Genomic DNA, 27,496 nt, shown 5'->3' on the forward strand with positions numbered 1-27,496 from the left:
CTGCCTTCCTCAGCGGGAGAGAGAGTGTGTATGTGTGTATTTATGCAGTTAATATCAAAGAATTAAAAGAAAATTATGTAATAAATAGCACCCCTACGAATGATAGCCACGAGCCGCCACTGCCGTTAACGCGTGAGCTCGCTCGTCGCTCTCTCTCTCTCTCTTCGTTTATTGGCCTCTGACTGAACTACTTATATATTTAAAACTGATGTGATCTTTATACATTAGGTTAAAAGATAAAGAATCTTAACTGTTTAACTGTTATTACGATTTAACTTCTCTGCAAACGAAACTAATAACACTTTTATCCACGTTGTTTATCTTATCTTGTTCATCATCATTCTTTTTTTTTTCATCCCCATGTTCGTCAAAACCGTGTTAAAGCGGAATAATGATTCTTTCTAGGCATCCAGTGAAAGTCCGTGCAACCTTTATCCCCCCCATCCCACCTTCCATTGCTTCTCGCCCTCCCAGTCTCTTCCTTCCCACTTACTCCAAGTTGACTGGGATCAGCCTACACATTAGTACTATCTTCTGCCTAGCTCCCCAGACGAGATGAGCTTCCTCTTACTTTCTAAAGCTGATCGACATAAGTTGTAACAGCGTCAGGGTAATCAGTTTTTTAAACTAAAAGAAATTATAAAAAAGATGAAAACTCAATGAAAGATAAAGTCAAGATAAAATGCTGAATAACGTATAGAAAGAGCGTTGCTTATTCATCGGGTAATTTCAAAAGTTGCAAGTTATAAAACAGGTAGAAAAAGGCAGACTATTTTGCTCTTGGGATTACCACAGAACCAAAACAAATAAAATGAAAAAATAATAATAATAATCTTTACAATATCCCGTAATATATTTTGCAAAACGCTGTGGGAAGTAGACACAGGTAATCTTCTTTGCAGCTGAATTTTAAAGATAATAGCATTCTTACGATGCAGAATGAAAAATTAAGGGCGGACCAATATACCGTATATTTTTATTCATAAAAGTAATCTTGATACTACGTAACATTGGAGGACGTGGCGGGGTCTTCATGGCTCAGTCGTCAGATTGCATTTTATGTCAGACGAATCAGGATTGCAGTTTTTATTGATGCCATTTGTGATGGGACTTTCTACAGAAACCCAGTTGCGTTAATGACAGACAAAAATAGATTTCTCTCGACACCACGAAGCGTAACGTCAATGATAATACTAATAGTACTTTCTTGATAATCACATATGCCCGACGTTGCCTGCCACAGCTCTGACTGCCCTCTGCCCGGTCGTCTGACCCAAGTCAACGTTCGCCTGCCTGTGTCTACTGCCCGCCTTAATTGGGCTGTTTGATCTGGTAACACTGTTTCAAAGCGAGAGAATTCCGGGCAAATCAGAGTGCCTGCCGGGCATTTGCCCGTCGTGTGGACGGGGCTTAAGGGATCCTAAAACTGAACTAAAATAATGTGGCATTTAATGAACTCTCAATCAATCATACTTGGCACCACTAAAGCCACTTGCACTTGACTAAAAATGTTGCGTCTTCAGATTCTGCCTGAAATGTCAAATATTGTAACCAAACAAAATTCATTATAGGTTTACTAAAATTTTAATGTCAAACCATCAGATGATATAAAAAAAATAGATGAAAATGAAATGTTACATCAACTTAATTTGTGAGGTTTTAGATAAAAACCGTTGCTGGTACAAGAATCTTAACATACAGTTTCTCCTAAAGTAGATTTTTACAGATAATACACAAATAGATTGCATTGCCATGTCATCTCTCCTTTGCCTGGAATAAGAACACAAAACCCATGCAGTCTGTGATTACTTAAACTACACGAATAACATTATTTCCCCAGTACCCCATCTTGACAATGGAAAGTACAATGAATCCCCTATCATTGTGACCAAAGGTTACAATTTCAGTTATAATGAAGGCTAAAACTTAAAATTATATAAATACTTTTGCACCAACACTTGAAATACTCAAAATGTCAGAGCAAGTAAAATTAACCCTTTGAGATTTTGGAGTGTTACCATTTTTGTCTGTGGCAAATCACATATTGACCATTTATGGACAAAGCATTGTCCTTTTATTGTTAACTACTAATTTCATTTTTCATCAAATGGTATCAGTTGGTTTTCCTGTCATTCTGAAGCTGAGTATTTGAATTGCAGCAGAGTATCTGAATTTAGTAAATTCAAAAAGCACAGTAACAGTAGTACCTCGAGATACAAAATTAATCCGTTCCGAGGCGCCTTTCATATCATGAGGTTTTTTCGTATCTTGGACCACATTTTACTACTGGTATGCATGTTGTAAATGATTGGTCTACACCCTCTGTTCAGCAGGAAGTGGATATTCTACCAACCTTGCAAAAGTTTCCAGTTATCCCATGATGAGAGACCTTGATCACTTATCCCATGTGAGAGATCTTGGTCACTTTTTTTTAAATAACGTACACATTGACGATCCCAAAAACGAATACCGTGTGCGTACTATAACAATGCTGTGCCGAGTGGCCAAAGCACGCCACCACGTATACATAGTAGATGCATGATGGAGGGACGCTGGCCAATAGGAGAGAAGGATTTCATGGCCGCGACTAGCATCAGGAACTAATGGGAGAGCAGGAGGATGGTGGCGAGTCTACTAGTACTAAGAATGGCGGCGTGCGGCGCGATTTTCAAAATTGTTATTCGGGCGAATCTCAGACTTTCAGAAACCTTTCGTATCTTTAAAACTTTTCGTATGTAGAGCCGTTAAATTTTTCGTATTGGCTTTCGTATCTCGAGTTTTTCGTAAGTTGAGCCTTTCGTATCTCGAGGTACTACTGTATTTGAATTGTAGTATGTTCAAATTGCAGCCGAGTATCTGAATTTAGTCAAGTCAATTCAAAAATATAGAACGAAAAACTTCAAAATATCATGGTTACCAAATATTTTCATTGGATGGGGTCATTTTGCATTACTGGAACCGCAGCAGTTTGGGAGAGGATGACATCATTTGACATCAAAGGAATCTCAAAGGGTTACTATTTTTGTTTCCTGTATTGCACAGCTGACACATAAAATTTCTTTCAAAGATGAAAGTAAGCCTCATCTCATAATACCTATTAAATTCAAATGAACAAATAGCTCTTGGTAGTCAACATTTTGCTGCATGAATGCAAGCTAAAGAAAGGTTGTACATACTCTTTGGCAGGAGATCTTGAATATCTATCTAGAGGTGATAAAGTATATATTACCCTTATCCTACCTACGGATTAAAATACTATGTTACTGTTTCAACAGTGCTGAATTTCCCATTTACTGTGAGAAAAAATTATGTGGACAGCTGTGAGTCACACACTCTGTAGTATTTTTCCTATGTAACACGTAATATTCAATGGTGGTAGGGAGATTACAACTGGGCTGTTTTCATTACATTCAATTCATGTTTAACCAGTGGTACATATAAGGTGAAATGTATGCTAATATTAATTTCCACATAGTATTTAAACAACAAAGGGGTAATATTACTTAACATAGTTCATTGTTGAAGGTTGTTTCATACTAAAAAAAAGGATTAATGAAGTATAAAAACAATGAGAAAGAATGTATACCCGAATAATTTAAAACCAAACCCTCCCATTCTAATCACCTTCATCACAGCATAAAAGTGAAAACAGTAATCAATAATAGAAAGCAAAGAAGAGCATTAAATGAAAGTTCCCATTTACAATATTAATGCACAAAATCATCCTCAAGAAAAACAGTGCAAGACAGCAGGTTATCTATTTCTACTTACTCTGAATATGTAATTGTTACAACCTTTGTGCAACAGTAAACAGGAGGTAAGGTTTATACTAATAATGGTTTGTAATAATGTGGGTATGGAAATATTTTGAAAAAATGTAAATGGAAACTGAACACTGGAATACAATTGCAGAGTACAGAAAATAGTCTCACTCATGAAACAATAATAACATGCTTTTGATGCATCTAGGAAATGCATGCTGTACTACTGTCCTATCTTGGGGATGACAAATAAATAAATAAAACTACACTAATATGGAAATGAAAGCATTGGGTTATTAAAATTAGTGACCTCATATGAGCAAAACAAAACAGCACAGCTGCAATAAACTAATTACGCCTATGTGGCAGTCTCTAAACATTTACCAGTTTCTTGTAAACAGAAGAAAGATGACAAGATATAGCCTATTAAACTCCTTTGTTTCAATACCTGAGTAAATCAAAAGACTACCTAAAAACGACTAAACGTACCACAAATAACGGAGTTATTTAATAGGTGACATAAGGAATGCACCTATAGTTCACTTTTGTCAGCCTTTCCCATATCCCCTTTCCTACTTTTCTTGACTTGTGTTTCAGAGGCAGCTTCAGGTTCAACTTCAATGTCTTCTCCATTGGGTTCATCTAAACACTTTTTATCTCGAAGCACTTTCTTTACATACAGACTCCCTTAGAGTATTTCTCTGCTTTCCAAAATACCAGTCGGATATACGATCTTCATGGTCTTCTATAAACCTCTCACACTTGAAATGGTACAAAATAAAATAGATGATTAATTTACAGTAAAAACAGATTTCTTTATGCATCTTAATTTTCCACCAAAACTACAAGTAAATTTCATTAAATTAAAACAAGAAGTTATATGTTCACTAAATGCACCTTGAACACTAAAGAAAACACTTTTAACACAAAAACATTGGTATTTACAGCATTACTCTTCTAGTGACTATCAAATACTGTTAACTAACCTGAGTTTTAAGGTGAGAAATTTCAGCCGAGGGTTCATCCCAAAGCTCATACGGCATTCCTAAATCGACTTTTACTCCTTTGTTCCTGAAATTTAAATTTTATTTAACAAATCTAGTTATCTGAAAGGTCTGCTAGTCTGGTTGAACTTAATTACAATTATAATTTGACAAAGGATAACTAGACCAAGATTAGTTAAGGAAACTAACATTTACAGTAATAAGGGATAATGTAACAAAATTTACAATTACCAGATGTATCAGTCTTGTGAGATTTACAAACAGAAGCTGACACAAGGCTTTCTATATCCATTACCATTTACTTACACAAGGTTATGTAAAGTTTGTTTAAATGTCTGACTCATTTTCTTAGCAAATCTTGTGGAGTCCTTTCTCTCCTTGTGTATCCTGTAATCGAGCATTCCATTGCAAACTTCTTCCAGAGTTTCAACTAGTCGCAGCTCTCTGTAGGAAAGAGAAGTAGTAGGACTTGTTATATTTCAAATTTCTTTATATACATACAATTCAGCTTGTGAAAAGTGAACTTATGTCGGTGCTTTATAACATATTAATAACTAAGGATAGTAGGACAATGAAAAAGACTACTAAAATGTGCACAAGCACTACAACTGTGCAGATAAGCCTGTTCTATTATAAAACTAGGAAACAAATATTCACTTGGTTAAGGTTATTCAAAGTTACAAACAGCCTAAATGACACTTACCTGAAGTTATAAAACTGTTCCATACCCCTTAAGATGTACACCTGTACTTGTGTACTGTACTGCAATTCTTTAAGCTCTTCTACCTATTATGTATTATGAGCAACTGTACTTATGAACTATTATCTTATACAGTGCTAGAAATATTTAATAAAGATACTTTTAAAATCTACCAGGAGCAAAGCCTGGATGGATGATGATTAAGTATTAAGAGTTAAAAAAAAAAAAACTTTTCACTTTGATCAATAAGAAAAACATTAAAGGACAAGAAAATACTTACACATTGTATGTAGAGATAAAAGTAACATATGTATTAAGGAACACCCAAACCCAAAAATACAAGTATCAAAAGTAGAAATTATGTATAACTAAATAAAGTTGAACACCAGCATATCAACCTGGTTCATAAAATAATTCCATTCAATGATTCTCATTGCATTAACACAAATGGAATTCTTTCTATTAAAAGTATATATTTATTCAGTATACAGTACATAAAAGTAAAAAAAGAAAATGGATATTCCATATGGAAAAATTCATAAGGGCATATACGTACTAGCCATAGAAAATGAAGGAGACTATGGAAAAGACTAACTTAAAAATTACACAAAAAAGCAAGTACAAGAAATTTCCTTACCATAAGTGAATGATTTAATCACCTCATTTATTAAAAAGTAAAGTTTGTTAGGTCACTCAGTCTATAACTGACTGCCTTCAGAGCTATAGTAAGCAAAACTGTGAGGTTCCATGGTTGTTATAATGGGAACAATCGTTTGCCCTTGGTGGTCGTTGCCTCCTTACTTATTCGTGTTTTTCTTTGTGGGGCATATTAACATCTGTCATCTTGCTTTTGACAGCAGCAGTCATGTCCAGGGTGGCAGCAAGTCTGGTTCAGAGTAGTAGCAGAGAATAGCAGTACATATTTTGGCAGCAGAGCAGAAGGGAGTCATTTGGATGGGTGATAGGTATTACCTACCTGTTGGCTTCAGAAGGAGGTAGAGGACCACCTCATCTGTTAGTTTAACATCTTCTCTGATGGCAGTATGAGGATGCTCAGTGATTCAACTATGGTCATCAGTGTGAATTTATTCCTTCAGCAGCAAACAGCTGTCTCGATGACTTGATCAGGGTCATCTGTTTTGTGAGTGTGTTCCTGTTCTGCAGCCAGTGACTGTCTCGATGCCTCAACTGTGTTCGCCTGTTTGTTAGCATTCTCCTTAACAGTTGTGACTGTCTAGGCAACTCTTTGAGTTTGTCAGTTTTTGTGGTGTGCTGCTTGTTTTTGCATTTGTTATGCTGTAACATTGATTTTACTAACCTATTATTATGCTCCCTGCTTTTGCATTTATTGTAACCTTTATTTTATGGTTTTTTCATTATTTACAATACTGTGTTTTTATGAGTATTAAAGCTGCCTGGTTTTGCAGGATTGGCAAAATCAATGGTTTTTGGTTTAAACCATGTTTTTTGGCTTAAACCATGGAATATGTTTTTTTTCTGGTTTATTTAATTAATTAAACTTAATTCCTGTGCTAGTCAATATAACAAAACTTTAGATATTTAGATGATATTCACACAAATCTCTTTGCCTATATATGTTTGCATACCATTATCCATTCATTTATAAAAATGAAGTTTTCCTAATAAAACTGATATTGTTATACTTGCCTGAACACCTGAATTAGCCCTGGTCAGTGGCCAGGGCTAACTCAGGTGTTCAGGGAGTTTATTGCAATATTAAAGTTTCAGTTATCATATATCTCCATATCTCGTAGAAATGAGAACACTTTAGTTACAAGTCAAAATCTTTGGTTATTTGAAGTTCTTGGCATATCATGGCTTGGCTTGGCTTGGCTTTTAGAGTTCTTGGCATGGCATATCTTGGCTTGGCTATGCTTGGCTTTTGTAGCCTGACATGGCATGGTTTGCCTTGGATTGGCTTTTAGATTGCAAGGCATGGCATGGCATGGTTTTTTGGCTTGGCTTGGCTTTTAAGAGTTCTTTGCATGGCATGGTTTTGTGGCTTGGTTTGGCTTTGCTTTGCTTGCATTTAGAGTGGTTGGCATGGCATGTTTGGCTTGCTTGGCTTTTAGAGTGCTTGGCTTGGCATGGCATGGCATGGTTTGGCTTGGCTTGGCTTTTGAGTTCTTGGCATGGCATATCTTGGTTTGGCTATGCTTGGCTTTTAGTGCCTGACATGGCATGGTTCGCCTTGGATTGGCTTTAGATTGCATGCATGGCATGGTTTGGCTTTAGAGTGCTTGGCATGGCATGGTGGCTTGGCTTGGCTTTTAGAGTTTCTTTGCATGGCATGATTTGGCTTTTGCTTTGCTTGCCATTTAGAGTGGTTGGCATGGCATGATTTGGCTTGGCTTGGCTTTTAGAGTGCTTGGCATGGGCATGGTTTAGCTTTGCTTTGCTTGGCTTTTAGAGTGCTTGGCATGGCATGGCTTGAATAGGCTTGGCTTTTAGAGTGCTTGGCATGGCATGACTTGGCTTGACTTGGCTTGGCTTGGCTTTTAGAGTGCTTGGCATGGCATGGTTTGGCTTGGCTTTCTTTGCTTGCCTTTTGGAGTCCTTGTCATGTATGGTTTGGCTTTGTTTGGCTTTTAAGAGTGCTTGCATGGCATGGCTTGGCTTGGCTTATCTTTTAGAGTGCTTGGTATGGCATGGTTGGCTTGGCTTGGCTTGGCTGGTTTTAGATGTTTGGCTCGGCTTGGCTTGGCTTTTAGTGTTTGGCATGGCATGGCTTGGCTTGGTGCTTGCCAGGTTATATATACATTTTACTGCATTTGCATTTATGCTGAGGTTTTTTTTTATTTAAGATACTGCTTTTACTGCATTATTTTTTGGTTATCATTATGCTGCTTACAAAATGTTTATTGAGCTGTTTAAGAATGACTTAATTGGGCTTTTATTGTTGCTGCCTTTGCTATTGCTTAATGTATTATATGTATATAATGTTTATTTTTGTTTTGTTTATTACTGTATATTATGTAAATGACTCACTTGTATATTTTGTAAATGACTCACTTGTACAATAATAAATGAATTTTATGCCTATTTTTCTGGATTTGTTCCGCTCCTTCCTCCTTTGTTTGTCACAACTGCTGTCTGTCATTCCAGTCCCACTCTTTTTTCCACTTAAGATCCTATGGAACCGAGTGCATTACAATGACTAACTGGGTATTTGTGTGCTAGGAAGTGACAAGTGGTTGGTATATTTACAGCACTTGATGTAACAGGGTAGAAGAGCAACAAGTAGAGTGTTCTGGACCCTAGAAGAGATGAAGCATCCCTATAGTGTGAGTAATTTTTGCTCTGTTTTACTTCTGTAAGACGCTAGGCAGTAAAAAAAAATTTGTATCGATCTGTGTGGCTACAAAATTACCAATTACATAGTTTAGGTATGTTGGAAGTGAGAGAAATAAAAAATAACGTATCAAGTTTTAAGGTTTTGAATATTAGTGGACATGAGGCAGAAGAGAAGTAATTGTCTTAAGTAATCAAAAGATGTAGGTACATACTAGTTCTAGCTGTGTGAATGAGCTCAAATGAGTTAGACCAGTAAATGTTGGTAAAACTGAGGGTTACTTGCATCTCGTTATACTACATATCTATCACAGTTGAGGATGCATTAGATGGGCAGAAGAGTATACTGTATTTCACTCCAGACAAGCGATATTGGTCCCATCCATTAGCTTCCCTGGTTTATCTTGCCACTAAAAAAAGGGGCTTCTGCCTACAGGACAAGCTAGCCATGGGAGGTAACAGTCTCTACAGATCTTGCATAGGTTTGCTTGCAAATGGCCTCGGGTGATAGTCTTTGGTTTGGAAGAGGGACAATGACTGACTTTTGGCCCTGTGTGCAAATCATAATGCTAAACAAAGACATTCAGTAAGGCTCAACAAAGGCCATATATTAAAGCTCAGCAAAATCATTCACTATGAAACCTCAACAATTAGTAAAGTATGAATCCTGATAAATTTTTCCCATTATTTTCAAAGACATGGACTATGTATATTCTTAATAATATGGAACACCCGTTACAGTTTTCTTGTTGTTAACTTTGTGAAAGTACTTTCTGTGAGCATAAATTTTGCAATGCCATTTCTGCTCCAAGAGAGATTGAAAAAACTTATTCCATTAATTGAAGGATAATCTCTATCCTTCCACTGGTTAAAGCCAAAACCTTACTTACAAATTCCACTTGAGTGACAAAAACCACAAAATAGCACATTGCCAGAAAATATCCTTCAGTTTCTTTGATGAAATTCAGTCTAATTTATTAGCCATTAATAGTTACCCCATATATTTCCTGTAACTTATCAGAACTCTATTATGTTCATGTTCCTCTTAAATTTGGTGCACAAACTACTTGAATTTATTTCTGGTCTGAAGACGTACTTGTCAATATCTTTGCCCTCGGTCATCTTTATACATAACTAATCAGTCTTCCACTAAATATACCAAAGTTATGGTAAGTATTCATGGTACAAAATTGACTTAGCAAAAGATATAGCTATTAAATGGTCACACACACTACATATATAAGAGCATGACTATTGTAACAGTCATAACATGCCTAAGATTTTAAATATTGTATAAAAAAAAATATCAGAATTCATAAAGGGTGAACTAAACAACAATGTACATCTTAAAATTGACAAAATCAAGGAAAAAAATAACTACTCACGACTTATTATATTTAGTCTTCTTCTTTTTACCATCAATGCTGTACCCTGTTTCAATTACATCAGAGGAGTCAGTAGACTGCAATCTTTCAGAAACCTCTCTTGTGACAAGTTTACAAACTGTAAAAAGAGAAAAAAACTGTATGTTTCGGCATGAACATTTTTAATTTTAAAATTCAACTATCATTTTATAGCCTACAAATTACTGAATTGCAACAATACCTTACCTACTTTCAAGCAACAGGGAAAGCAGCAGGGAAAGAGGTTTTAACAAAACAGACATTGTTAATAGTTAATTTCAGCAACAGGGGAACACAACTGGGACCATTGCCTACTCACTTGGCAGTACTGAACTTGCTATCATCTTACATAAAAACTATCAATTTCTGGTGTTGGAGATTAGGTAATCATAATAAAACAACAACTGAAATTTGTATGCAATGAAATGCAAACTTTTAGAAAAAGGTAATTAAAAAAATTCCTTTCTGGCTACAAAAAAATGGACTAAGTACAAATATGGGTTTGTTGTGAAACAAATGAAACTTCCATACAAAAATATTTGTTTTATACTACCTTAAACTTTGGTTTTGAAACCCCACCATCCACCAACATTTTTACACGAGAAAAACTACACCTAACCCCATCAGTATGAAGCTTTCCTCCAACAACAATACACCTGCTCCAAATGGAGGAAAGGAAGAGGGCAGACCTCAGTATATGGCAAAATATGAAAATGCATATTCCTGGGATCACATACCCACCTAAAAGCCCCTGAAGTAGAAAAGACAGCTATTGGATTTCTCTATGATTAGTTATTGATCATGAATAAGTACTATGGGTAGAATAGGCTACTGTGACAGTTTCTGAATTACATACTTTGCTTGGTAAAGTGTTTCATTTTTTGGTTTTTTGTGTTATAAGCTAGTGTATATTTTCATAACTAACCCAGACAACAGTAAGATTTTTGGGTTTCCTTGTCATTACTCAATAATTACTCTGGACATATTTGCAACAACTATGAATTTAGGAAGAATAACAGAGGGGTTACTGTGGTTATAGGAGAAACTGTAAGAATTATGTGGACCTAACATTAGCTAATAAAATGGTTTAGACATACGTACCTAGTAGCCTAGTGGGGAGATGGGATCAAATTTTTCTTATGAAACATTCAGGGTAAATGACTGAGCGGCAACATAGCAGCCAACTCTCTCGGAACATGGTCACTTTCCAAAAAAGTGCTTGAATTATGCCATTAGATTTCGTAATTTAAGAGAAAACACTACAAGAGGAGCGTAGAGGTCTCGTGTGCTGCCGTGATGGGCACAACTCTTCACTGATGCTCATGGCAGTGAATTAAAGTACTTTTTCGGGAAGTACTAAGTATGTCACCACTTAGTCATTTACCCAAGGTATGTAGGGGGAAACACCGCTGTGGATCCATCGTCATCGCGTGGATCAGCCTTATTCACTCGATATAATTGGTGAAACAAGAATACAATTACATCTTTAAGCATACTCTTCAAAAGATTGAAGTTTCAACAACATAATGTGATATATGAAAGCCCCATACGAATTAAAATAAGCATGTGAGGTCTTCGTAAAATATGTTTTCAAGGCAGTTTTGAAATCCAATATGGCAGCAACCGCATGACGTGCCTTTCGTAAGCGCAGCAGAGCCACCATCTTTCCCAGCCTTCCCAGCACTTATTTAAACAATGTTAGCATAGATTGCAGTTGTAATCAGCACAATAAAACAACATTTTTGTTGCCTACATTTGTGAAAGTATGAAACTTCTTATTCCCGGGGTCATGGTTTGAACTGAATTCATTTTTACCTTGTAATCAGTGGTTTTATCCTTACTGCCATCACAACTGAAACTCAACAGTGCTTATTTGATTGTAATATACATGTTTGGTCTTAATTCACTCCAAATTGCACTTGAACTACGGTGTGGTTCTTGGTTCCTAAGCGCTCACTCCACAAACACAGTTGTGGCAGCACACAACTACACGTTTATCAGGTGCAAAGCGTTTATTCCCTTAATTGTTTACTCTATTCATAATTCAGTTTAACTTTACTTTGTTACTTCAAAATGTTTATTTAATTCATGTCTATTATCCCTTGTTTGCAACCAAATTAACCCTGAAAAATTACAGATACGTACAACGCAGTCCCCGGGTTACGACGGGGGTTCCGTTCTTGAGACGCTCGTAAAGCCGAAAATCGTCGTAACGGGAACATCGTCAAAAATCCTAAGAAAACCTTACTTTTAATGCTTTGGGTGCATTGAAAACTATGTAAACTGCATTCTTATGGCATTTATCATCAAAAAAACCTTCAAATATTGATTATTTTGCATTTTGGTGTGTCATATTTCATCTCCCAGATGAGCGTTGTAGGCATCGTAACCCTGGAACATGCGTCGTAACCTGGAACATGCGTCGTAACCCTGGAAATAATGTCTATTGACAAGCGTCGTAACCTCGGAACGTCGTAAGCCACACCGTCGTAACCCGGGGACTGCCTGTATTTCTAAAGTAGATATGAGCAGATGGCAAAATGACTCATCGTTGCCAATCTAGTGGAGCTTCACACATACGCGATGCATTTACAAACTGTTTCCATGAATTCTAGTTGTCAGAGTAATGCAATAATGATCAAATTGCTCTAATATGTTATATACGTATACTACAAATAGATACGATAATTTCACTTATTTCCCTGGTTTTGTGTAAGTCTTATACCCAGTTTGGAGGGTAAACACATACCAATTGGCAACAATGATAAACAATAGAAGAGCGCGAAGAACACTGTATGTACCGTTTACAGCAAAACTGTTGATATTTGAGTCAAGAATCTAGTTATTTTTTTTCAACTACAAATATATTCAAATTAATAAATATGAATATGTAAAAGACTTATGCAATTCATGACCATATACTGCCCTTTAACTATTTACTTAAATAATTATCTAGTGCATGCTTCTTGTTCTACCAAAAAATCGTAGTTTCTTTGGGTAAGTCGTGGGTGGAAGTCATTGTTTACGATTTTTGTAAAGAAAGTGCCCCGGCATCCATGGGTACGAGTGGTGTGTGGATTTTGCACATGGAATGGGAAGTTTATTGACACAAGCGATTCCACAAACATCGAGATGGCGTCAATCTTCTAAATATTCAGAGTTGTAAGTAAAAATTTTGAAAGCGTCATGGAGCTATGTGTGCACTGCGTAGAGCCAGACTTTCATTAACCTCTGTTCAATCTTAAAATATGACCTTAATTTCTAACTTTGGAAAATACCTACTTCAAAAGGAGACTAGAGGTGTCGAGCTCCTGCTCTCACCACCAACAACTCGGGAATGATGCCCATCTCTGGTGTAAAGACGTGTTAAAGTACTTTTTCGGAGGGTGGCTTCACACACGGTGGAAACTGGATCCGCTAGCCCAGTCGGTGGTTTCCCCTAGCTTTTTGACATGCCAGGGTAAACAACCGATTGGACTAGCCGAGCCACTGACTACCGCATTTGAGGCCACCCTCCGAAAAAGTACTTTAACACGTCCTGACACCGGAGATGGTTAACAGTCATGAGTTGTTGGTGGTGAGAGGAGGAGCTCGAGACCTCTACTCTCCTTGTGCAGAAGTAAGTATTTTCTCCAAAGTTAGAAATTAAGGCCATATTTTAAGATTAAACAGAGGGTAATGAAAAGTCTGGCAATACGCAGTGCACACTACCTTCATGACGCTTTCAAAATTTTTACTTACAACTCAGAATATTCATAAGATTGATGCCATCTTGATGTTTGCGGAGTCGCTTGTGTCAATAAACTTCCCATTCCATGTGCTAAATCCGCACACCACTTATACCCATAGACACTGGGCCACTTTCTTCACAAAATTCGTTACCAACGACTTCCAACCACGACTTATTCAAGGAAACTACAATTTTTGGTAGAAGAAGAAGCATGCACTAGATAATTATTTAATAAATAGTTAAACAGCAGTATGAGGTCATGAATTGCATAAATATTTTTACATATTCATGATTATTAATTTGAAAAATAAAATGATTCGTGTTGAAAAAGTAACTAGATTCCTACCTTAAATATCAACAGATTTGCTTGTGAACGGTACCTACGGTCTTCGCGCTCTTCAATTGTTTAACAGTGTTGCCATCGGATGTGTTTACCCTCCAAACTGAGTACTTACACAAAACCAGGAAATAAATGAAATTGGCGTATCTATTTGTAGTATGTATACATATTAGAGCAATTTCATCATTATTGCATTACTACGACAACAAGAATTCATGGAAACACTTTGCAAATGCATCGGCGTATGTGTGAAGCTCCACTAGATTGGCAACGATAAGTCATTTTGCCATCTGCTCGTATCTACTTTAGAAATATCTGCAATTTTTCAGAGTTAATTTGGTTGCAAAACAGATAATAGACATGAATTAAATAAACATTTTGAAGTAACAAAGTAAAGTTAAACTAAATAATGAGTAAAGTAAACAATTAAGGGAATAAAACTTTGTACCTCATAAACCGAGTACGTACTTGTGTACTGCCCATGGAGTTTGTGGAGTGAGCGCTCCCTGTAACTGTGTTTGTGGAGTGAGAGCTTAGGAACCAGGAACCGCAACGTAGTTCAAGTGCAATTTGGAGTGAATTAAGACTAAAACATGTATAATTACAATCAAATAAGCACAGTGGGGTTTCAGCTGTGATGGTAGTAAGGATAAAACTGCCAATTACAAGGTAAAAATGAATTTCAGTTCAAACCATGACCCCGGGAATAAGAAGTTCCCTACTTTCACTAATATAGGCAACAAAATTTTTTATTGTGCTCATTACAACTGTAATCTTGAGCAAGATCAATAAACGTTACATATATACACTAACATTGTTCAAATGAGTGCTGGGAAGGCTGGGAAAGATGGTGGCTTGGTGTGGTTACGAAGGGCACGTCATGCAGTTGCCACCATATTAGATTTCAAAACTGCCTTGAAAACACATTTTACGAAGACCTCGTGTGCTTCTTTTAGTTCGTATGGCGCTTTCATATATCACATTACGTTGACGAAACTTCAATCTTTTGAATGGTATGCTTAAAGATGTAATTGTATTCTTATTTCACTAATTAAATATCGAGTGATAAGGCTGAGCCAAGTTCCCCTTATATGATTAGTTTTGTGTAAGTTTTATACCCAGTTTGGAGAGTAAACACATACCAATTAGCAACACTGATAAACAATTGAAGAGCATGAACAACACCGTAGGTACCATTCACAAGCAAAACTGTTGATACTTGAGTTAGAATCGACAGTAGTTACTTTTTCAACAACGAATATTTTCAAATTAATAATCATGAATATGTAAAAATATTTATGCAATTCGTGATCTTATACTGCGTTTAACAATGGGTAAACAACAGCAAGACGATCCATCGTCCATCGCGTGGCCAGGCCTTATTCACTTGATATTTAATTAGTGAAACAAGAATACAATTACATCTTTAAGCATAACCATTCAAAAGATTGAAGTTTCGTCAACATAATGTGATATATGAAAGCCCAATACGAACTAAAATAAGCATGTGAGCTCTTCCTAAAATATCTGTTTTCAAGGCAGTTTTTGAAATCCAACATGGCGGCAATCGCGTGACTGGCCGTTCTAACCACAGACAATCCACCATCTTTCCAAGCCTTCCCAGCACTCATTTGAACAATGCTAGCGTATATATGTAACGTTTATTGATCTTACTCAAGATTGCAGTTGTAATCAGCACAATGAATAACAACATTTTGTTGCCTATATTAGTGAAAGTATGAAACTTTTTATTCCCAGGGTCATGGTTTGAACTGAATTCATTTTTACATTGTAATTGGTGGTTTTATCCTTACTGCCATCACAACTGAAAGTCCACAGTGCTTCTTCGATTGTAATTATACACATTTGGTCTTAATTCACTCCAAATTGCACTTGAACCAGGTTGCTGTTGCCTGGTTCCTAAGTACAACACTCCACTAACAGTTACTGAGCAGCAGACGACTACACTGTTTATGAGGTGCAAAGCTTTATTCCCTTAATTGTTTACTTTACTCATTATTTAGTTTAACTTTACTTTGTAACTTCAAAATGTTTAATGCAATGCCTCTATTATCCCTTTTTTACAACCAAATTAATCATGAAAATTACAAATATTTCTGATGTACTTTTACGAGCAGACAACCAGACGAAAAATGACTCATCGTTGCCAATCTAGTGGACCTTCACACATACGCAGATGCATTTACAAACTGTATCCATGAATTCTAGTTGTCATAGTAATGCAGTAATGATAAATTGCTGTAATATGTATATATACTACAAATAGGTACGCTAATTTCACTTATTTCCCCAGTTTTGAGTAAGTCCTTATACCAGTTTGGAGGGTAAACACATACCAATTGAAAGCACTGATAAACAATTGAAGAGTGCAAAACGCCACAAAGAATGCCATAGTTCCCTCGGATAAGTACTGGTTAGAGGTCGGGTATACGATTGTTATGATGAAAGTGCCCAGCATCTATGGGTACAAGTGGTGTGCGGATTTAGCACAGGAAATGTGAAGTTTGGTACAAGTGGTGTGTGGATTTAGCACAGAAATGTGAAGTTGTTGACACAGGCACCTCCACAAACATCGAGATGGCGTCAATCTTCTAAAACTTTTTTAATTGTAAGTAAAAAATTTTAAAGCGTCATGGGGTTAGTGTGCACTGCGTTGGCCACACTTTTCATTACCCTCTGTTTAAATCTTAAAATATGGCCTTAATTTCTAACTTTGGAGAATAGGGTAAAACATCACAGCAGCCAAGCAGGCCACCTACAATCAACACCTAGCCACCCTCCGATAAAGTACATTATAACGCGTCCTGACACCCGAGATGGGCATCAGTCGCGACGTTGTTGGTGAGAAACGGAGCTAAAGACTCTACTCTCCTTTCCGAAGTAAGTATTTTCTCCAAAGTTAGAAATTAAGGCCAAATTTTAAGATTTAAACAGAGGGTACTGAAATGGCGCCCACGGCAGTGGAAATCTCACCAAAACGCTTTAGAAATTTTTACTTACACTAAAAATGTTTCGAAGATTGACGCCATCTTGATGTTTACGGAGTCGCTTGTGTCAACAAACTTTCCATTTCCTGTGATAAATCCGCACACCACTTGTACCCACAGACGCTGGAGCACTTTTATCACAACAATCGAAACACGATTTCTCACAACAACAAGCCAGGAGTAAACAGCTGTTTTGGTAGAAGATGACGAGAAGCGTGCTCTTAGCTAATTTTTAAATAAGTAGTAAAACATCAATATTTACTATTTATGATGATTAATTTGAAAATATTCGTTATTGAAAAAGTAACTCGACTCTGACTCAAATTTAAGTAATTATTTTTCTGATTAGAACGTTCTTTTAAGTTCTGTATTATGAACGTCACGACATCTTGACTTTCGTACCTATTGTAAATAATTGCTATACTCAACTGTCATTGCAGAACAGTTACCAGTTATTCATGCAGATTGTTATCAGCTATACATGTTAATTGTTGTAATCGTAATGCGCATATATATCTTTATTATTTACTTTCGGGTTTTTGGATATATGAAGATGTTTTACTGCTGGATTATCGCCGTAGTGTGACGCAATCGTTTTCGGTCCATGGGCTCTGTCTGTTTCGCACCATAAGAAATTATGGGGCCGAATTTGCAATGACCAAATTTGCAATGACCAGAAAGTCGTTAAAAGAGGAAAGTTAGCATTGAGGGGCATATGTTTTGACTGAGAAAAATGACAATTTGTCCAAAATTGCATTTTTCCTAACTATACAAACCTGAGGTTCCTTTACAATAGGAAGGTACTAGCGGCAGCTGGATAGGTCGTAAGCTTTCGAACAAGGGGTTCGGTAGTTAACTGCTTGTCCGACAGCGCGCGCGCGCGACTGGGAGGTAAACAAATCACTTTTGCTTTTGGCCCAAGCAAAAACTGCAGAGTGAGGGGTGGCATGAGGTGGGGCTATGTGTAAAAGGACCTCAGGTTTGTATAGTTAGGAAAAATGCAATTTTGGACAAATTGTCATTTGTTCCGACACGGCATACAAACCTTCGGTCCTTTTACAATAGGAAGACTCACTTCTTGGTGGGTGGAATCTGAGTCTTTTGTGAACAGACTGGTGTTCGCCCAACCTTGGAAGCCTCCCTGGTCGTAAGAGCGAGGGAGGGATCCAAGCCTCTGTCCGATTGATCGGGGTGTGCACCGCAGGATCAATGGTCAGACCTCTGGACCGAGTACTAAGAGAGGGGCATGCGCATCTCTTCGTACCAGCAATGTAAGAACTTGTTCCTGTACAGGAGCAAGTTAAAGTCATGGTTTTGACTCTTGTAGGCATCCACTTCCCCCCCTTGTAGAAGGAAGTGTGGATATTCTGCTCCCATCCCTCGTGCAAGGGATAGGATGGGGCTCTGTCGTATAGCTCACCGGCATCTCGTCCTTATCCAGCAGGGTGATGACCGTATCCCTCTACCCATAGGTAGTTAGAGGAATAAAAAGATAGAAAGAGAAGCCAGTCACTTCCTCATCACTATCTATTCATACAGTCACACCAGGACTCGATGCTGTTCAGCCTGCTAGGGTCTGGGTTCGCTAGACGACGTATTGAGCAGCCACCACAGGTCCTAAGGAAACCGATCCAAGGACCTATGGGCAGAATATCCAATAGGTATAAGGAAGTTTGCCGGTGGTCTGGTTGTACCGACCACTGCCTTCCATACCTCGCCACGGAGAAGTTCTTACGAAACGACCGACGAGGGCCAATACTTCTAACTTCGTGAGTTCTCGGACGGGACGTACGGATGTCGTCACTACCATCAGCATCATACGCCCTCCTGAAGATCTCACGCAGCCAGGACGAAAGAGTGTTCTTGATACTTCTTTCTTGTTGACCCCGTTGCTAACGAAGAGGCGTCGACCCTCAGGCCCGAGGTGTCGAGTTCTCTTCAGATAGCGCCGTAGCGTCCTCCCAGGACAAAGCAGCATCTCATCCACATCATTATCTGCATGACGTTCCCGTACTCTCTTCGCCGATGCCAGGTCCAGCAGACGAGGTTCATTCGAGGTTCCCTGGTTTGGTAAGACCTTTGGAAGCTGCTACTAAGCAAGGAGATCTCGAACGAGTTCGAGATATCCAATCCCGTCAGTTTCAGGAGGAGCGACAAGGCGGCTCTGTATCCTTGACTGTGGGAACTTAGAGGAGCTTCCTCGGCGAAGAAAAACGAGGAAATCCGCTACCTGCTGAAGATTGGCTCTGAGAGGAGATGGGCCCCGTCTATGACACCAACCACCGAAGACGGCCGACTTCCCCTGGTACACAGCTGCAGAGGACTGACGGACGTTTCCAGCCATCTCTGTTTTGCGCAACGAAAAAGCTTCTCGTTCGCAAGAGAAGGTGGATAACAGCCAGCCGTGAAGACGTAGAAACTGGACTGCTCGGTGGTACCTCTCGACGTGTGGCTGGGCGAAGAGGTTGTGCCAAACCGGGGAATCTCTCTCGGTTTCTCTTACGAGAAGAGCCAGCAGGTCCGGATACCAAATGGCTTGTGGCCATTTGGAAGCCTTCAGGATCATCCTGAGATTCGGGATGACCATGCTCGACTGATCACCTTGCGAATCAGGCTGAACGGGGGAAAGGCATAGGCGAAGAGGTTGTCCCACGGGTGTTGAAGAGCGTCCTCTGCAGCTGCCCATGGATCCGGCACGGCCGAGAAGAACACCTGGAGCTTCCTGTTGTGCCGGATGGCGAACAGATCCTCGACTGGTCGCCCTTACAGGTCGAAGAGCCTTTCCGCCACGTCCTGGTGTAGAGACCGTTCGGTCCTTATCACCTGATCACGACGGCTGAGCGTGGTCTGCTACTACATTCCTTCCCTGGAATGTAGCGTGCCGACAGCTCTATTGAGTGTGCGGCCCACTCGTGCACCTGCCGAGTCAACTGATACAACGGGAGAGACACTAGGTCCCCCCTGTTTGTTGACGTAAGCCACCACCGTGGGTTGTCGTACATCAACACCATGAGTGTCTCATCAAGCGGTCCTGGAACTCTTGGAGAGCAAGGAACGCTGCCTTTAGTTCCAGTACATTGATGTGAAGGTGCTTGTCGTTCTCGTACCACACTCCTGAAGTCCGCAACTCTTCCAGGTGTGCGCCCCATCCCTCGGTCGATGCGTCTGAGAGCAGCTGCATGTCCGGGGGGAGAGTGCGCGGAGGCACTCCTCTTGAGGGTTCCTGTCGTCCAGTCACCTGGCTAGGTCCTGCCTCACCTCCTGTGTCAGTGATCAAGGGAGGCTTGGGGGATCCGTCCGCCTGTGACCAACTCTCCTTTGGTCTCCCTGAAGAGACCGCAGGTGAAGACGCCCTAGGGACTGGCTCCCGAGTGACGACAGGTGTCCGATCACGACTTGCCATTTGCTGAGTCTACCTGTTCCTGCCGAGACAGGAACTGGTTGGCCGCCTCCCTGAATCTGCTACCGTGTCGATCAGCATACCCAGGTACTGTTCATCCCTCTGCTTGTGCTCGAGATCGGACTTTTTCGAAGTTCAGACGATCCCCAGATCGCGACAGAACTCGAGCAGTCGATCCCTGTCTGGTAGCCACTGCGAGCGGTAGCTCGCCAGGACTAACCAATCGTCGAGATATCCCATCAGACATATCCCGTGCGAATGGCCACAAGCAAACACCAGAGTGAACACTTGCGTGAACACCTGTGGGGCGGTTGAGAGACCGAAGCAACGTGGCCTGAGCTGGTACACCGTCCCGTCGAGGATGAAGCGGAGGTACTTTCCGAAGGACCGATGAATGGGTATTTGTAGATACGCATCCTTCAAGTCCACTGAAAGCACGAAATCGTTCTCCCTGATAGAGTCGAGCACTGAGCGTGCCGTCTCCATCGTGAACCGGGTCTGGCGAACCAACCGGTTCGTGGGAGAGAGATCTATCACTGGGCGCCAGCCTGTCGTAGACTTTTCCATCAGGAAGAGTCGGCTGTAAAGCCCGTGGTTGATCCGTACCGATTTCTACAGTTCTCTTGCTCAGTATGTCTTGATCTCCTGTCTCCATGCTACGTCCTTCGATGCCCCTGGAACGTACGCCTGCTGTTGGACCGGGTCCCGTAAGGAGAGATGGGAATGGGGGAGGAATTGGATACTCGCTCGCCTTCCCAGTGGAACTAGCAGTTGGAGAAAAGTAGGAGCAGCCATCGCCTTGCGGCGATGGCCTCTAAGAGTCTGGGAAAACGTATCGTCAGGAGAAAACGCTTTCCCGAGGAGGGTTACGAACTCTCACTGTAGGTAAGGGTCTGCCGCCACTGTGAACGTCGTCTGGGTGGGGCTGATCGACACCTGACAGTAGAGAGCCGATACCGCTCCGACTCATTCCAGTCCTCGTCGAGGTCGAAAACCTCAGGAGGACCGAAGGGGTATTTAAATACGGTGTCCGAAGACGACGTATAAACGCCTCTGTCGCAGTAGAGGAGGTGAAGTAGCTTGTTCGACCGTCCAGAACTGAGAGAGCCTTCTTGTCCGGAGACGAGAGACTACCTGTTCAACACAGTCGGCAAGCTCCGATCGCGGCCGACCCACCGTCGATTTGGGTTCCCTCTCGGGCCCCAAAACGACTCGAGCCGAGACGTGCTCTGCTGGTGGGAGCGGCGATCCTTCCCCGAGGTCATTGTGCTGACGAATCAGCGCCGTAACCTCGGCAAAGTTCCTCTGGATCTCGGAAGTCACAGCATCTTGCAGAGTGGGACCGTTAAGCCCTTCGAACAAGAGCATATTCCGAGAACCTTCCTCCTAAGAGAAGGAACAGCGACAGCCCTCTCGGTCTTCCCCATCCACTTGCGCATACGCCCTGGCCGGTCCAAGAACCGTGCCTGGCACGTAGGGCGTTGTGGTGGGATCATGAGGGGCGCACCCCTCACGATCACTCCTCAATACCGTCGCTCCTCCCGTGTAACCCGAGGTGGTTGAAGGTACGGAGAGGCAGACCTGACGCTCCCACCCTCGTTGCTCGCTGCAGAACCAGCAGGCTTGGAGGGCTGCAGGCGATCGTCAACCCCGCGGTGGCGATCGAGCTGCAGGCCTGGTCGAACCGTCTCGCTGTGGAGAACGGCTGGACTGAGCACAGCGGCCCCGATCTCGAGTGTCAGAAGAGCTGGTGCTGGTTGCCGTACCCGGTCGCTTTCTGTGAGAGCGACGGTTAGGCGACCTGCAGGCTCCACTGTCACAGTGAGACCGGTGCTTGTCCTCACGGCACGTCACGTCGCTGGTTCCAGCCGTGGCTGGCACCGGCGAACGGGAGGACCTCTTCCCAGCCTCAGCCCGTGTCGGTCGTGGACCGTCACGTCCCCGGGTAGCCAGCTGTTCACCGCGAGAGTGAGAGCTGGTCTGGTGAGAGTCGCCTGAGCGGCTGTCACCAGTCTTCCGCCCCGTGCCGTGAACCTGACGCTGAGCGGACTCAGAGGTCTGTTTCCTGGCTGCACGGTCGCTGTTAGGCGACCGTACACTCGGTACCTCCCGCGAGCGAGAGGCCGAGACGGACCCTGATGCAGTGGCAGAACCACTTACGCCAGGCGAGGAAGTACCGGTGTTAGCCGGGTACCCCTCTGGTCCCCGTAGTCTTCTTCCTTGCGGAAGAAGAGACGGGCCCCGCTCCCGAAGGAGCAGGAGGACCAGCGGAAGAAACCCTCCCGTCCCACCGAGGTGAGACGGGTCCCGAGAAGCTCCCGAGGAAGCTTCTTAGGAGGGAGGAGGCAACCTTCTTCTTCCTCGGCTGTAAAGCCTTAGAAGTCGAAGGGGAAGAGGCGGCGGCTGACGACCATGAAGAAGATGAAGACGACGACCACGACACCTTCCTCCTCTTCTTCGCTCAGCTTCCTCAGGACAGCTAAGATCTGCTATCCAGGGCGGAGCCGGGCTGCTGTAGCCGAAGCCACAGGGCCCGGACGCACCTGTACAGACAGACCACAGTCTGGGGTAGTACCACCACGAACAGGGACGACATCAGCAGGTATGGGGTATCTCAGGAACAGCAGGCACGGCCAGCACATCCTCGTAGGACCGCCAGCGCAGCAACGGCAGGAACAGCCAGCGCAGCAACGGCAGGGATCGCCAGCGCAGCAACGGCAGAACAGCAGCGCAGCAACGGCAGGGACGGCCAGCGCAGCAACTGCCTGGACAGTCAGCCCAGAATCGCAGGTACGGCAGGCAGCACCGGAAACACAGGAAGTGGAGCAGCAGGCAGCAACATCCTGTTACCGGCGGCAGGTCCATGGGGCGAGTTCTAGGGCAGCGGAAGTGTGGTCGCTGCAGCGCGGCAACCAACGAGCGGCGGCGGCACGCCCCCCTCTCGGTACGGTGAACGGCACTTCACAGCGGCTGTAGGCAAGACTGTTACCACGCGAGGCGAGTACACCAGGTGAGGAGGGACGTCGTCACCTGGTTGCGTGTTCACCACTCCATGGGTGACCGCAATAATGCCAGACATAGAACCGCCGCCCCTGGACACACAGCACGCTCTGCAATTGGAAGGACGCCCATACCTCACCAAGGTCCACCCTCGTGGCAGTATCACCTGGGGAAATAAAAGTAGTAGCGTTAATGGAGGGGAAAATCCCCTCGTGCGGGGGTTTGATCCCTCCCGAACGAGTGGAGACCCCTAATACAATTGTACATCGGGCACCGAGCGCCCTCCCGCGCTCGACGGATCGGGCGAGGAGAAGAACGCCGATAACCTACCCCCCCCACCCCCCCCCCAAGGGAAGAGTCATCAGTGGGAACTGAGCGGGGGGTTCTCGTTCCCCTCCCCCTCCCCCGCACAGTACCCATGTACCCAACACAAAATAAGAGCTCTAGCAATCGTGCCATCGGCACGAATACAAGGCATACGGATCAATTCCCTGACTGAGCGGAACTTGAACCCAATAATATTGATGCAATCAATAATAAGGAACAAAATGAAAATGCATCTTGCAAACGATTCACTTCACAATGAAAAAGGGCTCGGATCGAGCGCATTTACGCCCTCGGTACCGAGCGTAAGGGTGAAATGTTTCATTCCTTACCTTATGAATCAAGGTTTCTGGAAACCTTGATCCCTAACGAATTGATGCAATCAACAGATATATGAAAATGAAAGACTACTGCGCTTGCGATTTCACTTCATACAATCAAAAAGAGAAGGATCAATTCCCATGAATAACGGAACATTGATCCCAGTCAACAATGCAATCTCAATAACAAAATGAAAATGAAAAAGAACTGTACTTGCGATTTCACTTCATTCAACATAAAAAGGGGGAAGGATCAATCTCCGGCAAGCTCGGAAACTGATCCAAAATGAGTATTGCTACAATAAAATAATCTATGAAAATGAAAAAGATACTGTACTTGCGATTCCACTTTCATACTGAATAAGTTTCCGTGCGATAGTATTCGTTCGGCAACGGGCACATAGGTCAAAAAAATATAAATGAAAAGAGTACTTACTTACGATTTTCATCTACACATTTCCAACCCAATATACGCTCGGAGCGAGCGCTCCCGCCCTCGGCACCGAGCATACACAATACGAGGATCATTCTGGGAAAATGAATTCCCGCAATTACGCCCTTCAGTCCCGGCACTCGGGGTAATCGGAGAGCGTTGTGCAGCAAGATCCTTAATTCACAATTGAAATCAAATGAAATGATTGTACTTACAATTCAGTTTCACTAGATACATCGAAAAAGAAAAACACAATCATGCGAAAGCAAACGACGATGAAGCGGGCAGAGAGCGATGATACACGTCCACGGATGCCAGCAGGCCGAAAGCAAAAGTGATTTGTTTACCTCCCAGTCGCGCGCGCGCGCCTGTCGGACAAGCAGTTAACTACCGAACCCCTTGTTCGAAAGCTTACGACCTATCCAGCTGCCGCTAGTACCTTCCTATTGTAAAAGGAGTCCCGAAGGTTTGTATGCCGTGTCGGAACAAATACAAATTTTATTCAATAGCTAGCTTGTAAAAATACTTGGTTATAAAACTTGATTGACAACTAAGCAGCATGTCTACTATGGGTTTCAGAGACAGTGCAAGCACCGTTTTTGGGCAATACCTATTTCTGTAACGCACACTCTTAACAGAACGAGATTTTGCTATAGTGCATTACACCCAGTGCCGTAATTTATAAGGGTATCGTGAATCACTAATCGTAAAGAATAACGACACTTGTCCTTGTACCAAGAGACAAAAACTCCATTATGCAGAAATGGATACGACACGCGTATAAAGCTCCACCTACCCTCTCCCCAACCCCAACCCCCCCCCTCCCCCCCCCCCTCCACCGCCATCCCTTTTCCTTTTCTTCTTCGTTCCTCCGCCTTCCTTTCTCTCTCTCTCTCTCTCTCTCTCTCTCTCTCTCTCTCTCTCTCTCTCTCTCTCTCTGTTGCCATTCGGTAAGTGTTGACCCTCCAAACTGGGTATAAGACTACACACAAAACGTTGAAATTTGGTGAAATTAGGCTATGTATTGGAAGTATATAACATAAATATTAAAGCAATTTTATCATTATTGCATTACTATGACAACTAGAATTCATGGAAACAGTTTATAATAATGGAACGGCATATGTGGTGAAGCTCCACTAATGTGGCAACGATGATTTTTGCCATTTCTTAGCATGCAAACATTAAAGCATGCAACATTAAAGGTTACATTATTTCTGGCATATGATTATTATTAAAGAAATTCAAAATACTAATAAAGACTGAAATCAATGAAAAGTGCTAGCAAAAACAAAAAAGCAAAAAAAAAACGTAGTCGTTCCTCTGCACTTTTCCGTATTCGTTCCTCTATGGTTTTTCGGCAGCCAGATGTACGAAAATGTTAGAAACATTTGATTTTATCTACTTTAGAAATATCTGTAATTTTTCGGGGTAATTTGGTTGCAAAAAAGGGATAATATACATGAATTAAATCAAAATTGTTTTTAATAACAAAGTAAATTTAAACTAAATAACGAGTAAAGTAAACAGTTTAGGGAATAAACTTTGCAGTTTTCGCCGTCTGTCGTCGTCTGCTGTTCGTAATTGTGTTTATGGCGCGCGCGCTTAGAAACCAGGAACAGCAACGGGTTTTAAAGTGCAATGTGGAGTGAACTGAGACCAAAATGTGTATAATAACAATCAAATAAGCCTGTGGAGTTTCAGTTGTGATGGCAGTAAGGATAAAAACCGCCGATTACAAGGTAAGAATGAATTCAGTTCCAACCATAACCCCGGGAATAACAAGTTTCATACTTTCACTAATATAGGCAACAAATGTTGTTTTATTGTGCTGATTACAACTGCAATCTTGAGTAAAGATCAATAAACGTTACATACATACGCTAACATTGTTCAAATGAGTGCTGGAAGGCTGGGGAAAGATGGTGGCCGTCACTGATGAGAACCGTCCATGCAAAACGTAGCCGCCATATTGGATTTCAAAACTGCCTTGAAAACATATTTTACGAAGAGCTCACATGCTTATTTAGTTCGTAATGGGAGGGGCTTTCATATATCACAATATGTTGACGAAACTTCAGTCTTTTAAATGGTATGCTTAGAGTTGCAATTGTATTCATGTTTCACCAATTAAATATCGAGTGAATAAGACCCGTTTACCGTGATGAGGGTTGGCCTGTCGTGATGTTCTACCCTATACTTACTTTGAAGAAGAGTAGAGGTCTTGAGCTCCTGCTATCACCACCAACAACTCATGCCTGATGACATCTCCGGTGTCAGGACGTGTTAAAGTACTTTTCGGAGGGTGGCCTCAAACGCGTAGTCAGTGGCTCGGCTAGTCCAATCGGTGTTTACCCTAGTGTCATTTGAATAACTGTGAAACCTTTACCCTGTACCTAGGATTAACTAGTAGTAGCTAGTACTACTAGCTAGCTAGTTTGGTTTCTCAGAGCTTTAAATGTTTTAATATGGACGAGGATATACCTACAATATAGACAGTCATTAGGTATACTACTCATTTATAGATTTCTGTAGCAATATGTTTTGGAACTGCCACAAAATTTAACATACCTAAGGTAAGTTAAGAGGACTTACCTTCACAGTCTGTGGCATAAATAACACCATACTTCTCCTCTTCAATGTCTCCGCATTGCACTGCCGATATTGCAATGAAAATAAGTCCGATTACAACGTACATCTCCATGTCTTTTTTGGTTACGCTTACCCAGTGACGTTAATGGGTACCGAATAGTACCACCAT

The 27,496-nt window shown here is 41.5% G+C and overlaps 2 protein-coding genes and 1 pseudogene across 2 annotated transcripts in view; 1 reads left to right on the forward strand and 2 right to left on the reverse strand.

Moving 5' to 3' along the window:
* LOC135224052 (uncharacterized) overlaps positions 1-27,496 on the forward strand; it is an 87,452-nt pseudogene that overhangs the window by 47,023 nt on the left and 12,933 nt on the right.
* The window catches only part of LOC135223776 (protein canopy homolog 4-like), a 41,799-nt gene continuing 16,668 nt past the window's right edge, over positions 2,366-27,496 (reverse strand). The window contains exon 3 of the transcript XR_010316584.1: positions 2,366-3,094. The gene's annotated coding sequence lies outside the window, so the exon portion shown is untranslated. The remainder of the gene's footprint in view (positions 3,095-27,496) is intronic.
* LOC135223775 (protein canopy 4-like) lies at positions 4,268-27,476 on the reverse strand. Its single transcript, XM_064262554.1, is given in 6 exon segments — positions 4,268-4,434; positions 4,436-4,522; positions 4,748-4,832; positions 5,072-5,209; positions 10,163-10,280; positions 27,331-27,476. Coding segments are annotated over 6 exon segments (678 nt in total). The 5' UTR covers positions 27,440-27,476; the 3' UTR covers positions 4,268-4,293.

The sequence above is a fragment of the Macrobrachium nipponense genome, chromosome 10 (genome assembly GCF_015104395.2).
Source record: "Macrobrachium nipponense isolate FS-2020 chromosome 10, ASM1510439v2, whole genome shotgun sequence".
Lineage (NCBI taxonomy): Eukaryota > Metazoa > Arthropoda > Malacostraca > Decapoda > Palaemonidae > Macrobrachium > Macrobrachium nipponense.